General features: G+C 36.6%; 1 protein-coding gene across 1 annotated transcript in view; it reads left to right on the top strand.

The window, feature by feature from the left end:
• The window catches only part of CDC14B (cell division cycle 14B), a 104,689-nt gene extending 82,117 nt beyond the window's left edge, over nucleotides 1-22,572 (top strand). Inside the window, 2 exon segments of the mRNA XM_078153012.1 lie at nucleotides 10,246-10,362; nucleotides 18,363-22,572. Coding sequence (XP_078009138.1) covers nucleotides 10,246-10,362; nucleotides 18,363-18,402 — 157 coding nt within the window. The 3' untranslated portion in view covers nucleotides 18,403-22,572.
• The last annotated feature ends 437 nt before the right edge of the window (nucleotides 22,573-23,009 follow it).

The raw sequence follows: 23,009 nt of genomic DNA, 5'->3' as shown, positions 1-23,009 counted from the left end.
CTAGGTTTATACTTAGATCCTTTGTAGCATAGTAGGTCTTCTCTCCCCCAAAGTTTTGAGTGGCTAGCATAGGCTTTGAGAACCCAAAATCACCTCCACACTATAGTGAGGCATCTGAGGAGGATTTCAGTGGAGTATAAAATATTGCAGATGAAACATAATTGAATCCTGGATGATTTTAAGGTCTCACACTGCCTCAAGTAGACCATTATTGGCCTTGTTTTGATGGTACAGGTGGGGGAAGAATATGAAACTAAACAGAACCTGTGCTTATCCCAGGACATACCCAATTTTTATTTTTTTTAGATGAGTCTGTTGTTCTTGAGTTGTTCTTGAGATTAGCCCTTTTCTTTTTAAAGTCAAACTCTGAGAAGGAGAAATAAGATCTGTTTAATAGAGAGTTCCAGTTAGGTACCAGTTACTCAGGATTTTCTGAGACCCTGAATTCAATTGTACTCATTTTTCCCTACAAGAGTTCAAACTGTCTAAAAACATATAAGGTTTGAAATATTTACTTCCTTCTGTACCAAAGGCTGCAGGTGGAGACAGAAGACAGTCTTGTGATGGCAGAGTTGTGTGATGAAGTAAAAGAGGCGTCACTGAGTGAAAATAAAAATGAACTGTGTGAACATTATCAAAAGCCTTTATTTGAAGATTATGTATGGTCTGCAGTGGTCAGGTTCTTTTTGATTGAATGTGTGTGTAGTTCCCCAGGCTCACAATGGAATAGAATATGTAATGGGATAGCAGGAAGCAAACAAGCAAAAACAGAAGAAAAATATTGAACAAAACCAATAACCTGTTACTTTCCCTTTTGCCAATCTGAGCATCTGCCTCCATCTAAACACCACCTAACCCTTACTTTACCTAGACATCTTTGGGCTTGTCTAACTTACATGCTTTAGAGAAATAAATAATGAATAGGTTCAAACCTCTCTTTTATTGATTCCCTATCCATACTTGCAAAGCCCCAGTGCTATCAGGGGATCCCTAATTCAGTTATAGGTATTAGGTTAAGCTATTTCATTTTGTTTGGGGAAACTGAATTCAAATGATGGTATACAGATTAGATTGTAAATTCCTAGAAGTTAAGAACTGTGAAACTGTTTTTTTCTTTGTTTTTGGTTGTTTTTTTGTTTGCATCTCCTACAATAGCCAGCACAGTCTTCTGTGTGCAGTAGAGATTCCATAAATATTTGTTGAGTGAATAAAGTTTTAAACCTGGTTTTCAGAAGGAAACAAAAAAGCAAAATTATAAAATACTCTTAAGCCCTTGGTTATTCTTTGTGGGTGTTCCACGTCTCGGATTACCTAGAACAAATCTTGCTTTCTACCTTCTCGCAACATTATAATCTCCTGCTTATTTAGCTTCTTTATTTCCATTATAACCATCTCTTTGTTTTCTTGTTCTGAGGGGAGCCCCATTGAAATTAGGAGGAAGGCTTGAGATGCCCTTAACAATAAATTTTAGCTAGCAGTAAAGTCCTTTTTAAACAAACAAACAGAATGAATATCATTCTGCTGAGGCAATGTGGAGCCCTGAATTGAGAATCAGGTTAAGTTCATTAACTCTGCCGTTAACTGGACATATCACTATGGGCAAGTCTCTTAGTCTCTATGTTACTTTTATTTGGCCTATATTATTTTTATTAGAGCCATTTAAGTTAACTGTGGGTTACCGAAAAATGGACCAACCCTTCCTGAGAGTTTCCAGACCAATATGTTGTGAGGCCACATGCCACATGCCACACAAGTACACAGAGTTGCTGTGATTTAATTTATGTTACTGTGGACCTCGGTTTCTTTTTCTATAAAATGAGGGGTTTCACTAGATGACTTCTAGGCTTCATCTCCAAGTCTGTGTTGATGCTCTGTGGAAATTGCCTCTGCTAGGATGAAGTGCCACTTTTCTGATCAATCAGGCTACTCTGTGTGAGACACTGTGCTAGGTGCTGAGGATACAGAGGAAAAAAAAACATTTTCTCTCCTAAAATAGCTTATCATCTGTTGGGAAGGATAATATATACATATATAACTGTGTGAAAAATAAATACACAACAGTTTGAGGGGAAAAGGGCACTAGCAACTGGAGGAACCAAGAAAGTCATCATGTAAAAGGTGACACTTGAACTGAGCCTTGAAGGAAACTAGGGAACATGAAGGGGATTGATGCATAGAATAAGGCCAGAAAGTTAGGTAGAAATGTCCTAGAGAGTTGTTGAGGCATTTAGGGATTAAGTGACTTGCTCAGGGTTACATAGCTAGTAAATGTCAGGCAGGATTTGAACGCAGATCTTCTTTAATCCAGGTTCAGCCCTTTGTCCATTATACCATGCTTTTTCTCTAGGTTGAGAATGCTCAGGCTGAAAAGAGGTCTTTAGCTTGTGTTAAAAACTATTCAGAAGGGGAAAAAAAATTAAAGAAACAAAATTATATTAGATGCTCATAAGGGATCATAAACTAAGGAAAACTAAAATGAAAATTTTGAAAAGGAAACTGTTTTCTTCGTATCATAATGTCTGAAGTGTGTATGCTTGTATAATGTTACCAAAAGTGCTATGTTTTTTGCTCCTAGTACACACACACACAAGTTATATAAAAAGCAGATGAACAGTATTTTGTCTGTGTGTGGTTTATGAAATCAGTCTCACTAGTATAGACGCAACACATAACCTGATAGTACCGTAGCACAATAATAACATTTTAAATGATCTGCCTTCGAACATCATCAATGGCTGTGTTGCTGTGATCTTCTATAGTTAAACTTTTTTCATCTTCTTTTTCTGGCAGGGAATGTTGGTGAGGAAGGGAGTTAAGAGCCTGGAATTTCAGTTGTTTAACTATCCTGAAATTAGAATCAATGTCATTATAAAATAGAATTAGTTAACACAATTTTCCCAGTTAGAAATTAGTTTTTGACTGTCAAAAAACCAAAACAAAAGCATGCTATGGTTCAAGCTGAAGAGCAGTGTCATTGAGTGACATCATTATTGGATTCATACCTCATTTCTGTACCATTCATCTCTCTCCTACATTAAGTGTGCTTTCTCTGAGTTTTATTTTTTTCTTCTAACCTCTGAAAATTAGTCTACTTCTCCTTTTTACATTGGCTCCAAATAAAATGATAAAATTATTTTTTCATAAGACTTGTCAAAATCCCATTTAGCTTTTATTTTTTACATTACTTTCCCCAAACTTCCATGGGGCTAAGATTCAACTTCAGCTTACTTTTTTTGTTTTTGTTTCCCAATTTGAACGTTTGTTCTTTTCCTCCCCCATCCCTTTCTAGATGTATCCTAGCTGTGCTGACCTCTGCACTATGTAGTATGGTCATCTGGTGGATTGTTTGTGACTGCATTCTTCCCATCCTGCTATTCTGTCTAGATGGTTTAAGAACCTAGTAACCATCAGGACCCTTTGACAGATAGCCACTGTGTAAGTGTCCCATTCCATTTCTCTACTATTACTCACTTTTGGTGTCCAGTATGTTTCTCATGATGCATGTGTTTATCCACATTCTCCCTCTCCTGGCTTTATTGTAAAGGTTAATTTGATTTGCATTTTTTTTAAAGATTCTTTTGAGTATTGGTGAAAACTGTTCATGTCAACTGTTTGAAGGGGTTAATAACATATAGCACATTTAAAATATCCATCTTTTGATTTTGTCTTAGAAATAAAATATAAATAGATGAAATAAAAAATATAAAAATAAGGACAGTGATAATTTTTGTCTCATCCCATACTCATGAAATGAAGTTAGTTTTGATTTTGATTTTCTTCTATTGAATTTGTGTGTGCAATTTCTCTTAGAGAATGTATTCTTTAGTTTACTCACCTTTCCGGTTCAATGAGAAGAATTCTTCTGTTGGTGTTTTATTAAATGGTGATTGATGCCCTTCAACTTCCTTCTTAAAATCTGTTATCCAGCCATTATGACAGTTTTGTCTTTTGTCCACATGACAGCCTCAGTGTTTCCCCTCTATTAAGTTTTGGTTGTTTTCTTTCCCCAGTCTAAATGTTCTATTTCCCTCACTTTGGGGAATTGCAATAGGTACAGCTTTTCAACACTTTCTGTCAAATCAAAATAAGAAGGGAAGAAGACTCACAGGGGCAGGATTCATAGGGTTGTTTATGAATGAAGATGACTGCAGCCTCCCACTACCACCACCACCATCATTCTTCTCCCCGTACTTCCCCTAAAAAGTTGTTTTCATAAAAATGTTCTAAAAGATTGTTATTGAAGTAAACATTTTCTTGGGATAATCAACTTCAAAAGGAAAGTCATGGCAATGAAGAGTCAAGACTTCTTTGTTACAGAAGAACAATTTGGGAAGAAAAAATATCGAAGAACTTATACCAGAGTCCTCAGGGTAACAATAAAGCGAAGTTATCTCTTTTATTTTCTTTGATATTCCTTCTCTAGAATTTCTGACTTGTCCCATCTTGGGCTTAATTTACAGTCTATAATAGATTGCCAAGATCTTCTGCTCCAAAGATGAAGTAGAAGCCTGCTTCAACCAAGAGTAAAATCTGGTACTCATTGGGCTCGTAGTATGGCTTGAAAAGACTGGAAATTCCACTTGTAATTCAGAATTTAAGATCTTGAAAATTCATTTCTCCCCACTTATTCTTGAGGGGAAACTAACTCTCCCTCATTTTATTCTTGCTTATGACATTCTTAACTAATATACAGTTATAAGGTTGTACTGCCTTTTACTTTTTCCTTTTAGAGGTACTTTTTACTTTCTTAAGGTTCCAGAATATTTGCAAATTTTGCAAGGATTGGTTTGTTGGAAAGAGGTGACAACTTAACTTTCAACTAACTCGTCCTGCACTAAGGAGGACGAGCATTTAATGGACATATTAGCCCATAAAGTAGATGAGGAATATAAGGAACAAGCTGCAGCTTTTAAATTATTATAGAGATTTGATGATACGTAGAGTTCATCTTGAAAGATCCGTCTCTTAATATCTTCTTGTCTTCTGTAACTATTCCTGGCTTTTGTTCTTTTGTATTTCTAGACCAACTTAAAACTGTCATGTTTAGAATTCTCATCTGTATTCTGCAGACAGCTGCAATCTTATTTTTATTTAATTTTGCAGGTGGCTGAGATATAAGCTATTCTTTTCATAGGAGATGCACCGATAGCAGAAGAAACAAAGTGTTATCATTGTTGTTTTTTCACATCCGTCATTGTTCTTAATCTCCTTTCAACAGTTGCTTATTTGTGAGGCAAGAGTGGAAGTAGCATTAGGGTTGGAGTCCCAAGTGGGGAGGGCAGAGTACAGATGCCACCTCTGACACATAGTGTGTATGGGACTCTGGCCAAGTCAGAGTAACCTCTTGGAAACTGTTTCCTCATCTATAAAATTAATATAATAACCAAAAATATACAGCACCATAAGGTTTGCAGAGTACTTTCCTTATATTTGAACCTCACAAAAGCCTGCAAGGAGGCATTATAGGTATGTTGTTATCTTCATTTTACAGAGGAAGAAAATGAGGATCTGAGTGATAAATTGATTTGTCCAGGCTCACACAAATAGGAAGCATCAGAGAAGGGTTTGAACAAGCTCTTCTTATTCCAGATCCAGCACTTTGTCTCTTTCATGGTAGTTTTGTAAACTTGAATGCAAACCCTTAAGCCCTATGGGCTGCCTTTTTTTTCCCCTCCTTGTTATGCGGTATCTCTTTTCACATTTGTTTCTAACAGTTGCTTACTTCAGGGATCACAACAGGATGAGGGATCAAAATTAGATGGTATCATTCTGTTATCTGTTGGCTCTACAGCTCTGAAATAAACTGTGTTGACTACCACAGCTGTCTTCTCACCATCCTCTTGGCAGATGAGGTTATTTGATTCCATCAGTAACATAGCTACTCTTTTCTGATCAGTATTTTTTTTTTTAAACAGCAATCTGTGATCTGGCATGTTTAAAAATTAGGATGAGAGACTGAAATGGTGCTTTTATTGCTAGAAGGAACTCTCATTTACCAATGCAGACTAGAACCTCCTCAATGCTGTCAGGGTCACAGAGCCAGGAGGTGGGTGTCAGAGGTGACAGTCAATCCCAGACCTTCCTCCTATAAGACCAGTTCTCTGTCCACTATACCAAGTTGCAGAGATTAGGATGTCCTAGATAGGAAAATCATATATGTGACATGCATGGACTCCCTATTTTTAAAGAATTTGAATAAAAGAAAATATCTCTAAAACTATACTGACTATAGCTTAAGCTTTCTTTGATCCAATGGGAAGGTACTTCAGGAACTTGGATTGCTTCAGTGTGTTCCTGAACACCATTTGTGGTTGTTCAGAAATTTCTTTTAATTCAGTTTGGTTCAATAGAATAGCAGATACACCAGCTCTTTCCATGTTGTTCTGTGTTGTTCAGATACTGGAATACTAGGTGAAAACAGTGGAAAGAATAGCCAGATGGATGAGGCCTTTGATTCCTCCCCTGGGAGGAGCATGTTCACATTAAATATTCAGTTTTGTGGCATGAAAGGCATTGAGTACTTTCCCTTTCAGGGTAGCAAATTCTTTAAAGTTTCAGAGCTGACAGAGGCTCAAAGACATGAGAACCAGTGAGAAGAGAAGGGGCTTGTAAATAAAAACCACGGGAAACAGAACTTTGATGAAAGATTTGACAGTAGAAGGGGGGAAAGTATACCTGAAAGGTACTGTATTTAATGAAGCAATGTCAGTGGCTTGATTTGAGGGATGCAACAGAGTAAGATGAAACATTGTATTTCATCAAATGATGCTACCTTCTCAAAAGTAGTTCTAGTGCACCATGATAGGTGCTAGAAGGAAATTCAACAATGGTGTAAGACACAGGCCCTGTCTTCATGAATCTTAATAGTCTAATAAGGGAGTATTATTAACGCATACACAAATAAATGTAGTTCAAACTGAAGCATAAGTGTATCAGGACATAAATAATATTCTGAAGGAGTAGAAGTCATTACCACTTGAGAGGATCAGAAGAGGCTTCTTGGAAGTAGCACTTTACTTTGACTATAAAATAGGCTTCCAATAGGCCAGGATAGATGGGGGTAAAAGTTTCTAACCCAGGCATAATAGGGAAGAGTATGAGCAAAGGTTTGGAGGCAAAAAAACAAAAATGCAGGAGTATGGAGAGACGTGCATGTGATCAGCTGGGCTAGATCACATGAAGGGAGCAGTATGAGGTTAGAAAAGCAAGGTTATGCCCATCAGATAATGAAGGGCATTGAAAGTGAGACTGCAAGAAATTGGATTTTATTCAATAGGCAATAAGGAGTCATGAGAAAGTGTTCAACAGAGCTGTGATATAACAAGATCTATGCACAAGGAAGATTAGTCTGGCAATAGTGGTAATGGATCAGAAGGGGAAGAAAATGGGACCAGATAGATGAATTAAGAGATTTATATCAAAGTTATAGCATTGCCAGTAGAGAAGAGGAGAATGAGTATGGGAGAGATGGTAGAGATATAATCAATAGATGTGGAAGCTAAGGAAAAGGATGAGTGACCATGACCCTAAGAAGACCTAATTTTGGGGTATCCTATTTCCTCTCACTTTCATTGATCTATAGTAAATTCCGAAGACTATGGCTCAAGCTATGTGTTTAATAAATGGTTTAACAGCAAATTCTGTGAGGTTGAAAAGTCATATAATGTAGTAAATTTCCCAGGGTTGAGCACAGTGCCTGGCACATAATAGGTGCTTACTAAATGTTTTATAGATTGATTCATTGGTTGGCTGAATTCCCCAAATGAAAACTATTATTCATGTACTTTCCACATACGTGTATTACTAAACATTTTCTTATTTTACATAGGCAGGTGAATGAATGAATGCATAATCTCAGCTGAGACCAGTGATGCCCTGTTTAACTGTCTAATTATAGTTCTGTGCCCTGGAGATTTTTTTTCCCTGGAACATTCAGCACAGGTGACTTGACTGTGACAAATTCCAAATCAATTGAAAGGTGCTTATTGGCTAATTAGTTCACAATTCATCTCCCTCTGAAGTGAGGGAGAGAGATTTTAACAAGCTGTTGAATATTTGAAGGATGATTTCATGCTTTGTCTTCTTTGAAAACAAAGCCGTTTTTCCCCACCATCAAATATGTCAGTCTGGCCTGGAAAGCTGTCGAGAAAAAGGCTTGATTTTTCTGTTATGGTCTTGGCACAGTCATGGAATGGATTAGATAATGAATCCCTGAGAAGCGCTTCCAGATTTCTAGTGATTCTGTGATAAGCAAAGCATACTTGCTGTCAGCAGTAGTGGTGGAAATTAGTCTTTTGGCTTATTACCCTGCTGGGCTGCTTTGCACTGTGGTTAAAGAAGTGCTAACCTTGTTATAGGAGTTCTTCATCTTTACTGGGTCATAAAGTGACTAACTCCCTTTGGTTAAGTAGTAGCCACAGCCCCCAAAAATGTATACCTAGCGAAAACTGTCAGATGCGGGACTTAAGTTGGAACTGCTGTACCTTAGGATCATTAAATTATAAGGAATTATTATTATTACTATTCTTGTTGTTATTCATGCAGAAATAATTGGAGGAGGAAATGGTAGAATATATTCTTAGGATTGAGGAATGTGTTCTGACCACTAGTCATTGCTCAACAAAGAAAATAATTTTTAAAAGCATCATTATCCAGAATGGCAGCATGGCATACTCCACAGAGTGCTGGCCCCAAGTTGAAGTCCTATTTCTGGTCTTGGGCAAGTCATTTAAATTCCAAACTCCACGGCCAACTTCTCTAAGACAGCTGCCCATAAGATGCTGATCTGAATTGGTAGGAGTTTCCTTGCCTAGAGTTCCCTATACCAATGAAATCACATGTCCAGTCAAAAATATATGTATAATCTTGTAAATTATCATTATTAAGATACTGTATCATAAGAATGCACAAGTGAAAAGTGGAAAAAAATAAAAATTTCCCCCTCCAGTTAATCCAAGTTTTGTTGTTGTTAAACATCAGTATTTGAGCTGAGCAGCTTGAATGGACTTGGAAGTTTAGATTTTTAAAATGTAATCCAAGTTCCAAAGCCATTGGAATGGACTCTCAACTTATTGGTGGAGATCAATACCATGAGGGGCAAAGGAGGAGGGACTCAAAATCACTTCCCTTCTTCTTTGAGCCACCATTCTGTTCTCTGCTGTTGCCTTGTAACAATATTGTGAAACATATGATTTATTCTTTATGAAACGTGAATTTTGTCTGGGTTTCTTATTTCTAATCCATGGGCACAATTATGTTAAGTGTAAGAGATATTTGGTTTTTGTTTGCTTTTGTTTGTTTTTTGAGAAACCAAGTTCTTTAAAGTGACCCAAAATGTATAACTTTGTTTTTGCTCCCTTAATACAATAACCGAATGTTGAGAGACAGAGTGATTTAGTGAATAGAAAGCTGATCTCAGAGCCGTCAAGACGTGGGTTCAAGTTCTGGTTCTAACATATACTGGTTGTATAACCTTGGGCAAGTCACTTAATCTAAGACTTTTCAGTTGCAGAGAAGGCGGCACCTGCTTTGGAAAAGGATTTTCCTGACCTGGAAATTCCCTATGCATATGAAATAAGAGATCCAGCCAGTCACTATCACTGTCCTACTTTTTCCATACTTTGGAATAATTCAAGCATTAAACTTTTATTTCAGTAGGAACTTGTTGCCATACTAATGTATAATTGATATAACCCAGATGAGACTCATATTTGCTGAATAGATGATGAAGTCATAAAAAGGCATCTTATTTAATGTTCATAGCCAGAGAGCTAAGTGTTTTTAGTTCTTTCTTACTGTTTGTAATTGTATCAGTTATGGACTTGGTGGCTTTGAGAATTGAAGTGACTTCTAATTTTTCATAGCTGAAAACCATTAGGCATTAGAAGTTACATTTTAACTTTAGACACATAGGGGTGATGTTTTTCTCTTTTGTTTGTGGTTGATTTAAAAGTCAAAGGCTCATCTAGATTCCCCAAAGCACACTAGATGGGGCGCGGAAGGGGAATTAATAATCCTGATATTTCTCCTGAGAAGGAGGATTAATAGACAACACATAACACATCAAGAATGCCTTTCATTACAGAGGACATATGCTACAAAACATGCTTCAGCATCTGTGAACAAATTTGTTTCTGGAAACATCAATCCATAATGAAAATATGTTTTATATTAGAAAAAATGGCTTCTGTCAACAATTTGAAAACAGTTACAGTTCTTATGATTTTATTTTTTCCAACTTTTCAGAGTAATTCTTCAGTCCAGTGTTCAGAGCAGTAAAACATCTGAACCTAACATTTCTGACAGTTCAGGCATTTTTCAAAGAACTACCAGATCTGCTACAAGAAAAAGCAGTTTTAAAAGGTGAGGAAAGAATCTTACCTTTCTAAAAAGATTCATGCTTTGCTTTTTTAGCACAGCTTTTTGGACCACCCCTGTTCACCACAGGAACTGGAGTTTACCATTGGAGAAAACAGATTCCCAGGGATCAAAAACAATACTAAAATCTGCCCCTTTTAATGCACTGTGAATTTCTGGAACTTTTAATGTTGTATCATGCTTTGGTTTAGCCATAAATGATTCTGGACACTAGAAGCTTTGAGCTCTTGTTTTTGACATGTTATGAAGTTAGGAATTGCTGTGCTCTCATATGTTCCTATCAGATGATCTCAGAGCTCCTTCTTAGAGTTTGGAAGAACTCCTTCCACATATGACCGTTAGTGAAATTGTCCAAATTATTAGGATAGCTGATGTGGACAATTATGATGAAATATGCCTTCCACTGCATTTTCTTTTGTGACTGTTCCTCTCTTTTTCTCACTCAGAAACTATGCCAAGTAGTTTGGACTTAGCAATTTTTCTCAGCCTCCCATAATGAAAAGTGAACTTTGTAACAAAATTAAGTAACATAGCCATATCATCTATCCCAATTAGGCTTCAACATTGTTATTGAAAGTACCTTTGGGGTAGAAGAGGGAATAGAAAACAGAGGCAGTGGGAGTAGAAATAGAATTCATTCTGAAGGGAATAATCTAGCTTCAAATCTTGTTTCTGCTACTTAATAACTATGTCACCGTGGGTCAGTCACTCAATATGGTTGTGCTTCAGTTTTCTTATTTGTAAAATGATGATAATGAGACTTGCATTATTTCTTTATTACAGGGTGATTGTAAAACTCATATGAGATAAATGGGTCTTTATAAAGCTCTATATAGTGGTCCTCTTAGGTATTTTTTTTTAAATCACTCATTGAGCTGTGCATGTGATTTTTTTAATAGTCATATAAATTAGAATTGGGAGGGACCTTAGAGATACTATTCCAACCTTTCCATATTTTATAGATGAAAGTAGAGCTTATGGAGGTTAAATGATTTGCCTGGAATCACACAAGAAGAATGGGGCTTGAACTCAGGTCCACTAACTCCAAGTCTAGTGCTCCATCTCCCATTTCAAATGTGCTTTTATTATGTCCCAGTTATTTCATTCGATATAGCATTCTCCTTCTCAACTTGAATGTGCGCTAAATAGCCATATGAGTGAGGAGCAAATTTGTTAAACTAAAGTAAAGTAAAAAATTTTAAGGACATCCCTGTAGCAAGATCTGATTCTGATTCTAATTCTTTGCCAAATGGTAGGTGCCAAGATACAGTCACACCCGACAGATACACATTTATGAAATAGCAAACCTATGTCACAAACCTCACAAAGGTGCGACGTTATAACCAAGTCTTACAAAGCATAAATTTCTAAATAATGCTAACCAAAATAATTTTTCCTTACACGGTTAAGGGCAGTAATATAGGAAGCAAGAAGGAGCATTGCTGAGGGGGAAAGAGTCGGCCTTGGGGTTGAGATAATCTGGGTTCAACTCCTGCCTCTACAATATACTAGCCATGCTGCACTGGGTATTTAGCCTCTTAGTACTCCCAGGTAATTCTGCTAAGGTTATAATTTACATGTGATTTGGTGATTGTCCTTAGTAGAGGGAGCTTTCTTTCCCAAAGCCCTGCTCCGAGATAAATCCACATGTTTGAAAAATCCAGTAGCTGGTATTTGGTTGTTTCAGTTGTATTCTTCTCTTCATAACCCCTTTTGGGATTTTCTTAGCAAAGATACTGGAGTGGTTTGCCATTTCCTTCTCCAGCTCATTTCGCAGATGAGTAAACTGAGGCAAACAGGGTTAATATCCAGGGTCACATAGCTAAAAATGTCTGAGGCCAGATGTGAACTCAGGAAGATGAGTCTTCCTGACTCCAAGCCTGGCTCTCTATCCACTGCACCAGCTAGCACAGTAGTATAGCTGGAAATTAATGTTATCAAATGTGTTGGGGGGCAGGTGTCAAAGATTGCAGAAGGTCCAGAGGACAAGGGGTAAAGAATGTTCTTTGATGGTTGGCTTATTTTACTGTGCATTTGCAAAATGAGTATGCCAATAAAACTCTGTAATAGAAGGTGGTAGACCCTCTAGTTAAAAAGGAAAGATATAAAAGTAGCAAAACATGATTGCTTTGTTTGCATACTTTTCACTGAACTTTTTTTAATATGCCACAGAAGGGCTTATTTTTCCTTGTCAGTTTAGAGTTTCAAAGATGTGGAAATTAAATTTAAAAAAAAAGTCCTCACCTCTCACCTTTGCAACATTTCCAGTCTAAAAAACTGCAGATCATTAGATGATACTTTAAAAACTCATTTCATATTCCTACTCTCTGCTCTTATGAGATGCATTATGTTGGGAGTAAACTGCTTAAATTATCACATTGTGGGTACATAGAGTACAAGAGAAAGAATTGTGTGAACATCATCTTAAGTCTGTTTGGGTGAGAGTAAAAGGAAGAAAAGACCTGCATGGATAGATAAAATACAGAGCATCTAACAGCTTTAAAAGGGACATACAGAATTGGCTTAGCCATTTCAGCAGGCTTGAATGCATTTTTTCCATTATCAATGTCGGTAGTAGTTTTGCACACATTGCCCCCCCCCCCATGTAAAGTAAGGAACAGATAACAGTGTAACTAGCGGGGCATAGTGGATAGAGAGCCAGAAATTATCATTATTAATGTAACAGATAACAAGGTATCAGTGTGTTAAAGTATAAAGAGATGTCTGTGCCCTTTACAGAATCTGAAGAAACTTCTCTGCAGGAATTGAAAGGGCTGCTAGTCATCAGCTGGCTGAATTTTGGCCATGCTGTTGATATAGCATCTAAAACAGTCAGTCAGCCTACCCTGCTTACTAGCTCTGTGACCCTGGGCAAGTCACTTAACCCCAATTGCCTTTACAAAAAAAAAAGTGCTAATTTTGGGGCAGGTAGGTAGCCCAGGGGATAGAGTGCCAGCCCTGGAGTAAGGAGGACCTGAGTTCAAATTCGGCCTCAGACAAATAACACTCACTAGCTGTGTGACTCTGGGCAAGTCACTTAACCCCAATTGCCTCATATTAAAAAACAACAACAAAAAAAAACAAAACAAAACAGCCTGCCCTGGAAGTAGTGAGACTGGGAGTAGCTTCATGTAATCCTTGTGCTTCTAACAGAGGCCAGCAGAATAGGATTATGGATGGGAATTCTTTCTCCAGTGGCCATTTATTTTGCAGCAGAACTACTTATTCAGTAAGAGACAGCAATCCAGCAAAGAGAGGGTGAGAGCAAGAATCACATCAAGAAGCATGACCTCTGACAGCTGAGAAGAGATGGCTGGGTTCGAGAGATCTAGCCCTGACAGTCCAAAGTTGAGCTGCAGAAAGTGTCAGACACAGAAAGATTGGCTGATCAACTTGCCCAACAAAGATATTGGGTCTAGAAGAGAATACCATAAAAATACCATGAGAAAAGAAAGGATATCACAGCCCTGTAATACCAGAGGACTGAGTTACCCTGTCTCTATGTGTGTCTCACTTCTTGTTTGCTCTTACGGCCCACTCTTCCCCAGGATCACGGCGTGTATTTGTGAGGGTGCACTCTAGTTTATGGCAGTGAATGTTTGGAAGCTACTGTTCTTACTACACTGTCTTAGTCAGTGCCTTTTTTTTTTTCCTTTCTAATTGCGATTCCTGACTAGAAAGGGTAGCCCCACTGGTTGGGGCTTGTGAGCTATAGTTTTAGGAGTATATAACTACAGAATACCCATAAATCTGTAAGTAGATGTGCACTTTCCCCTCCCTCCCCCACCAGGGACTCAAACTACAAACCTGTATTCTCCCCTAAACTTAGTTTTCCTTTTATTTTTCTTTAAATTTACCTTTCCTGATTTCTTTAGCACTGTAGATATATAGAGACCTTTTATCACAGAATTGAGTTAGATTACAAATTTGGTAGCACCAAAAAGTGGGTTACTAGAAGTATCCTTTAGTATAGATTGAGTTTGAGCTCAGAGATTATTCTGAATTATTTGGAAATTGATTATCCAGTTACTTCTCATCTCCCTTTTCACAGTACATTTGTACCACCATTAAAAGGTGGAAAATTACCATGGAGAATTGAAAACTATGTTTTTAGCTTATGATAATGATATTTTAAAGTTTTCATTCCAAAGTGTTGGATATGCTTTCCCATTACCTTTAGAGGAATTAAAAACTCATTGTCCAGATAAAGAGTATACTGGTATCTAAGTTTGTCATATGGGCCATTGATTACTGTAAATGGGTTTGTTTGTTTGTTTGTTTTCTTTTCAGCATAAACACCTGGGCATTCAATATGAGCCAGGGTTTTGTACACATCTAAGCGTACTTTTGCTTTTTTCTGGAAAATGACTTCTAGTCTTATCGTGAAATGGAACCCAAGACTCTGGCTCAAGACTAGAGTCCTGCTACAATGCATTTCATGGTTGTCCATCTAGTGGATACTTATCACATCCACTGAGGGCTTTCCTGTTCCTTTCACATCCATAGCCTTCTGGAGAAGTCTGTAGTGGTCCAAATTTGTCCCTTCTGGTGGTGGAGGTTCCTGAGCAAATTTTGAGGATTCAGCTTGCGTAATTTTGAGAGTGCTTGAAATAACCACTTTGGAAGAATGGATTTCCAGCATGTTTCAGTGTTACAAAGCATGTGTGCAGGTAGTTTGCATAGCTGTGAGAAAGACTTTAAGTCATCCAAACCCGCATTGAAAAGAGGAGATTTGGGGTAGTGGTGAAATAGACTATAAAGCAGGAATTATGCTATTTTAAAGGGAAAACTCCTTATACAAAACATATAATCAACAAATTCTTTGCCTCTAATTTGCATATGTTTGTATCACTTGTTTTTACTCATAGGCCTAATTTCTTGAAATTAAGAAAACTATACCGGCATTCTGGAGAAAGAACTTATGTGACGTGCAGTCACTACCTTTTGTTGAAAGGTAGAACTTGTGACCTAGTTCTTGGTGAATTTGAGGGGAAATATGTGCATAATCTGATTCATTTTACTAGAGTTCAGAATAGCTAAAGTAAGGATTTTCAAGCATTGGAGTCTGTTTTAAATATCCAACTTATTACAAAAAATCATACCCTGTTCTTCTCCTGGAGTTTTAGGTAGCTTCTTCGGGGCCCAGAGATTGATTGTATTGGTAGTTTTGTCTGTGAGGCTTTCTCTTGGTATGCTGTTCATGTGTTTACATCTATGGGTGCTCTATTTATATAGCAATTCTATCATTTACTTCTCTTATTTGCTTCTATTTATGAAGTGATTTCCTGCTGAGATGTTTTATAAGCACTCTCATTGAAATTCATAAAATGACTTCCTATTGGTTTTCATTCAGGTTGCAAAATTCTACAACTTTGGAGAGCTTCTTTGCCAAACTGATAAAGAATCATCAAATATGATTGGGAGAAGAAATAAAGCACAAGTGTTAGCCATACTCCCACTCCCTCTCTACTTACGCATCATCCTAAAGGAAATTCCACCATGTTTAACATGGCAAGCGTGCACAATAGTAATGTGTGTGTGTGCGCATATATACACATCCCTATACCTACAGCTATATTATCCTTTGCCACAAACTTCTGATAAAACTACAGCAATTTAAATGGAGAGAAATGGCATTTAAATCTTCCTTGATTAGTGGCAAGCCAGCTCATTGACCAACAGAATCCTTTGACTTTGAAGTGTTAGGTTGGGGAGCTGAGTTACATGCTTCTCTGTTCCCTAGGTCTACAGAGTGAAGGTGATAAAATATTGATCCCTTGATGTAGCTGAAGGAATGTTTAAACATTTCTCTTTGGGGAGTAACTAAATTCATTTACTAGCTAGTTATATAGGATTTGTCTATATTTAATTTTCATTAGGAGATGGAAAGAATTTTCACATTGATTTTTCTGAAACCCTTATTTTAGCGTAGATCACATCTTGCAGTGCTAAGAAATTTTCAGGAGTCTGATTTCATCATCTTGTTTTCATTTGGTTCTCTTAAGTAGATCTTCTATTTAAATAATCCCATTCTTTTTATAAGGTTACATACTCAGACATCACTGATTTTTTTCCTAGGAAGCCATCCTATGTACAAATTCATTCATTCCCACTACAAAATTATTTTTATTGTAATTTCTATTACTTTTAGTTGACTTGTTCTCTTTAACACCTGCCTTTCCGGATCATCATAGTATTTATTTATGCCTGGGTTTTTGCTTGCTAGCCATTCATTCACAGTGAAGGACTAGGGATAGAGATCGAGATAGAGACAGTACCTGTGATTTCATTAATTTAGGGAGCTCTTAGATGAGAAAACTCCCTCTGCCAGTGCAGAGCAGCACCTTCTTTTCAATTTCTTGTCTTAGAGATCCTAGAATACTGAGAGGCTTAATTGACTTTCATGGAGTCGCACACAAGCAGGATGTGTCAAAGGCAGAACAAAAATCCAGATCTTCCTGATTCCAAAACCAGCTCCTCTTATTCTGATTAATCCATGTTGCCATTGAATAAATGCAGTTTTACACACTTGTTGTAGTAAACAAAGATAACTGTCTAAGGTCCTGTTGCTTATAAAATTTAAATATTTCTTTGTTAATTGTTCTTTTGGATGCTTTTTAGTTTCTTTACCAAAAGACTTCTTAATTTGTGACATTTCATTCATTGTTTCTTTGCCTCTTGTGATGGCAGGAACTCAGATAACCATCTCTAGTACTGTGACTACTGAAACGTTAGAATTTCTGTCTTTTCCATCTGGTTGTAACAGTCCCAATATCATTAGCTTGTTGACTATTGTTTTTTTCCGGTGGCAGGAGGTAATGAGTAGTGGATCTGATTGCTTGGCAAAGTCAGTAGATCACTTTAAAGTTAACTCCAGTAACAAATCTGACAACTTAGACCCAACATGGTGTGTACTGTGACAATTAAGAGAATTAAATAAAAACTGTTCTAGTGGAAATGAGTATATATAGATGGCAGTCATCCTGAATCTGTTCTTTCCATGACAGGACTTGAACTTTAAATTGCTTCAGTTAAATAAAGCATGTGCTTTTTATGACTTTTTGCTTTTAGCTCTTTTGTTGTATTGCACTTAAGGAAGTGGGGTGGGAGGGATTAGAACAATCTAGGAAATGAGTTATTCCTAAATAGTTGAGGTGTAGTTCTTTTTCTTTTTTTATGGAGTTTCAGATCATACCTCTCTGCCCTTCCATAATTAGAATGGATTTCACCAAGGATGTTAATGTATTCAAATGCTGTTCCACAAGGCAGGTAGATGTCCTTTGTATCATTCTGCTCTTAGTTAAACTGGAAACTGCTGGAGCTGCCAGAGCCTTTTCTGTTACCTCATTCTGTCTTTTAAGTAGTTAATATTCCTTTATCTGTCCTTCTGGGGGAGCTAGATGGCTCAGTGAATAGTGTGCTGAGCCTGGAGTCAGGAAGATGTGAATTCAAATCTAGTGTCAGACACTTACTAGCTGTGTGACCCTGGGTGAGTCACCTAAACCTATGTGCCTCAGCTTCCTCATCTGTAAAATGGCAAACCACATCGTGTCTTGGCCAAGAAGATCCCAAATGTGGTCATGAAGAGTCAGACAGGACTGAACAACAAAAACGTCAGTCTTTCTCCTTTCCTTTACACTAGTTCTCAAGAAGGAAGGAAAGAAAAGAAATCCTTTGTGACAAATGTGCTTATACAAATTTTGTTGTTTTAATGTTCTTTTCTTGCAGAATTGAATCATTTTTTGCCCAGCATCATCACTTGTCTCTTCTTTTATGGTTAATAATTATACTATACTTTTAAAATATTTGTCTTAAAAATGTACCCCAGGAACCTTATAATTGTTCATTTTAAATGTTGTGATATTTTAGCATATATTGGCAAAAGTGTTTTTTTATTAGAACGTTGTATCATTTTGTCTTTGACCAGTATTGTGAATACAGGACATTTTTACAGATTCATTTTAAACATCTTTTTTTTTCCCCAGTAGCCACTCCACTTCAAGAACTAGAACAGTCTTGCGTTAAGTTATTAAAAAAAAAATGTGGCTGGAACTGAAGGAATCCTCTAGGAAAAGGAAAACAATAGGACCCAGCACAGTTTGTTTGAAAAACAAACAAAAAACCAAAAAAAAAATTCTCAGTTGCTTCCAGCTAAGAGACTTGGTCAATGAAGAAAATGTATATGAGAGTTTAATTAGTTGAGTCTTGAGGCCAATGATTTGATGACGAAGTCAAATCTGTGTGAAGAAATCTTTGAAGTTTGGCAAACAAAAGTAACCTATTGTAAATTTAGTCTCAGGTGTAAATATGAAGCCCTCTATTGTCAAGAGGGTTCAAGAGTCTGTTTGGTGCATGTGTATAAATTGTGATGGCAATCATTTTTAGCTCTTGGCCTCCAAAGGAATGGAGAATTCAAGGCAGGCTTCTGTATATTTATTTTCTGTTTGTCCTTGCTATGTTCTATTAAGATGTAGAAGGAAACTGCTTTATTGAAAGAGTATTTTTTCTTGATTTGCTGTAATTTGATTTATTTCATGTTAATTAGCAAAGTACCACCAAACTGTTGCTTTTCACCAAAAAGCGTTTCACTGGTAACCTTATATAAACACTGTTGTGTGTTTTGGTACAAACAAAGTGGTTCTTTCAGAAAATATTTGAAAACTAGTGAAAGAATATGATCATTACTTTAGAAGGTCAAGGAGAACTGGTTTCAAATAGTACAAATGCTGCATAACTTCATTTCTCATCCTTAAGACCATTTAGTAAGTGAATAGAGCCCTGTGACTGGTCACTGTTTTGTTGTCCAGTAACACAAACAGAGAAAGCTTTTCTTTTAAAAAAAAATACTGTGATTTTTCTTTTCCTTTACAAAACAAAAATTACCAAGTAATTGAAATTTTTCTTATGGTACTACTTTAATTGAATTTTGCTGTTGCTTTTTTCCCTTATCTGATCTTCTCCCTAGTTTCAAACCATATGTATTGGTTTACACCTATGGATTTCAGTTATTGGTAAATATCAGACCTCACTTATTGCCTTTATTTAGGGTATACAAAAATGTAACTCTTTGTATAGTGCCTTCTTCAAACCAACGAAGCAGAGTAGATTCTGTGAATATTAGATGACAGTTGCAGAAATTTAATTTAAAACTTGATGTATCTTATTACATACAATAATGGGGGGCCCAGTGGCAAAGACTCTTTGAGTATCCTGAGTTCACATGTATTTCTTTTCCACATGCACATGAATGAAGTGTATGATTGTTATTGCATTAGACCAGTTTCAGGCAGTCCAGTTTGAGAAGTTGGAACATTGAAATATAGAAATGGATAATTTTGTAATATAAATACAAATGCATAGAATAAATGTCAGCCATGTTTATTTTTATACCTAATTTATTTTTAAGAGCTGTTGTTAAAAGAAAAAAAAACAGGCCCTACTAGGGCTGAAGGATGATTGTAATTATAGCCTGTAAGTGCAAAAAAAAATGGCTTTGAAACAGTGGTTCCATTTGGGGGGAAAGGGATAATTCTCTCACATAACTCACTGAAATTGGTAACTGACCTAGGTTCCTGCAGTTTAGCACAAAATAATCCTCTCCACCCTTGAGACAGATGATTTGAGGGTAGGACTGGAAACAATGGCTGCTAGGACATCAACTATTAAATTAATTGGCCAACAGGCGGAGTCATTTCCCCATGTAGCTTCTGGCTCCTCTCTAGGCCATATGGGGAAAAGAATATTTTGCTATACTATGGTAGGGGTGGAAGAAAAAGGAAAGAGAAGCCCACAGTTATAAAAAGTGAATATAACATTAAGCCTCTAATTCTGAGGTCTGTTTTCTCATTCTGACTCTCATTTCTTTAAAGATTTTCCTGTATTAATAACCATATATATATAATCAAGCTGAAATCTAAACCAGTTATAGTTTCTTTATTAAACTTATTGGTCTTTTAAACAAAATGGGAAAACTTCTGCTTTCCATCTCAATAAGACAATTTTGTTTTGGGGCTAGTAATAAAGAATCTTGGCTGAAGTGTTTCCACCATAAACATTTTAGCCTCCAAATTGCCATCACGTGGTGAGTCCTCAACTCAGCCTTTCTTGAATTTCTAACCATTTTAAATGTCAGCAAGGATCTTTCTCCTTCATAGTTTAATGTTCATCTGCTCTGTTCATACCAGAATTAGTCATAGGACGTCTGAGTTTGGTTAAAAAGCATTTCTTTGTTGGCCGCCCTCAGTGACTTGAGCTGGTATGTGCCAAAGAAAACAGCAGACAGAGCATGTGGGTGGGGGTGGAGGGAGAGGGACATATTCAGGGATTAAGAAGCATCTGGGAATGGCTGCTGGAAAGATTCCCATTAGAAGTCAGTTTTCTTTTTCCTTTTTGATCTCTAAAAATATAATCAAATTGTTCTTCTAAGGTTTCTCACTCTAAGCCCATTTTGTAGAAGCACTACTTAAACATAAAGAATAGTTTGTCAGATAAGGAGATTTCCTGTTTAAAGGAAACCAAATACCCAGAAGAGGTGGATAGAAAACTAGCCTCAGAATTAATAAGGTCTGGATTCAAGTCCAACTTTTAACAAGCAGTTGCCCTGGGGAAGTTTCTTAACTTCACACTGCCCTTGGCATCTCAAAGACAACCCAAGTTGAAAAAAAAGTGCCCATTTGCATTGGTCAAGGAAATTCCCCATCTGTTGCTCTCTACCATGACGAAATTCAGATAGGATCCCCTAAAAAAACTGTACTCAACAGCATTGTTGATTTCTCATGACCATTCTGCATATTCATGGTTAAACAAGTTAAATAGCTCTTCCATCTCTTTGGGACTGAAATAGTGACATTTAAAAGAGAATAAAACAGAAACAATTGTATCTGAATTATTTTGATCATGAAGTAACTGTTTTGTTACCTTTTCCTTTTCTCAGAACAAAACACCGAGTCTGTGAAGTGTTAAAATTTATTTATTGGAAGCAAAATGAAAAACAAAAAACCCTTATAAAACCCTTAGCAGAAAGGAAGATTAGAGATAGATCTGTCTTAACTGCCAGGTTTAAAATTTTAGAAAGTATTTTTTTACCTAGCTGTGAATAATTGTTTCACCAAGCATTGCCTCAGTACAACAAGTAGCCTTACTTGTCCACCAGTGTGGTTGCTCTCCTAAACTTCACAATTGTTTAGTCCAAAAATTTAGTACTAATCCTCAGTCCCCTTACCATGGGGATTTTCATGGGAAAATTTTTCCAAAATTTCTACCTCGATTCTTTCCTCCAAGTTTTAGTTAGGAGCTGATTTCCCCATCAGAATGATTGGGGCCAACATGTTTGAGACTGAAGTAAGATCCACTGTGATACATACTGTGGAGATGTTGCTTTCTTGGGAGACATTCTCCTGTAAGAAAGACCCAAAGGTGATGCCTTTCATTTGATTTACATTTTCTCTCTGGGCAACAAGCAATTTACTCAAAGAATTTTGTGAAAAATAGCTTCAATTTTCTATTTTCATACATCCTCTCTCATATCATCTCACATTCCCCTTTGTGGAATTTTATCAAAAGCTTTTAAAATAATTGTTGCTTGGCCCCATCTTGAAGACAGTGGTTTTTTTTTTTCCTTTACTCTTTCATAATTCGTTCTCACCAAATAATGGCAGAGTGGGATTAACTTCCCCACCTCCTCTCTCCAGATCTTTGTATTCTCCATGTTGCTAAATGGAAATGCTGCAGATGTGTTTTTAAAGACTGGACACTTAATTGTGTGTCAAAAATTACCTCCAGTTCATAGAGAGAGAAAAAAAATTGACAGCAGCTCAGTTCATCTGATTTGAGAACTGCAATTTTGTATTAATAATTTGCAGACTTTTATCTAATGTGCACTCATGTATAGGTTATAAAATGTTTTCAAGTGTAACTGATTAATCAGTACTTATTTAATCATTGTCTTGATTTTTTAAATTAAAATGTATATTTCTATTCATATTTTTTAAATCAGAGGGACCTGGTAGAGCGAATGTTTATTTTACTTAAGGTATTTTTCAGGTAAAGCTTCATCATAATGTCTTGTAAACTAGCTAGTTTAATAAGTATTGTCTCATTTGAAAAACTTGTGTATTATAACTGATTTTATACAAAATGTTAAATAGTGAAAATTGTATGCCTAAGATCATGTACAATTAAAACTATTAACCAGAAGCTGTTGCTTTATTTTCTGTTCATATTTACTGATACTCAAAAATTTGTCACGACTGGAATACAATTCATCATTTGTGGCCTTTTCCTGGGGTGGTAGCAACAGGAAGCATCTCACACTGAGGAATTTATTGAAATAAAATCCTGTGGTAAACACTTGCCATTCTGGCATCAAGTGATATAAGTGAACTTTTCCTCTTAGGAAACAATTCAGATTAACAAAAATATTTAAAGTCAAATCAAATGATCGTAAAATCACAATCTGGAGTACAAAGGATTTTACATGTCATGTAGGCTAACTTAGAAATTGTATAGACTCACTCCCTCATTGTAAAGAGGAGGAAAGGAAGGCCCAGAGGTTAAGTGACTTGCCCAAGGTAACACAGCTAATGAGTGGTAGCTAACAGTAACAGATACTATTCCCTGACTCTTTCCACTAT

The sequence above is a fragment of the Phascolarctos cinereus genome, unplaced genomic scaffold (assembly GCF_003287225.1).
Source record: "Phascolarctos cinereus isolate Bilbo 61053 unplaced genomic scaffold, phaCin_HiC Scaffold_4;HRSCAF=312, whole genome shotgun sequence".
Taxonomy (NCBI): Eukaryota; Metazoa; Chordata; class Mammalia; order Diprotodontia; family Phascolarctidae; genus Phascolarctos; species Phascolarctos cinereus.
Note: the sequence above shows the minus strand (reverse complement) of the source record. Positions and strands in the feature narration are given on the sequence as shown.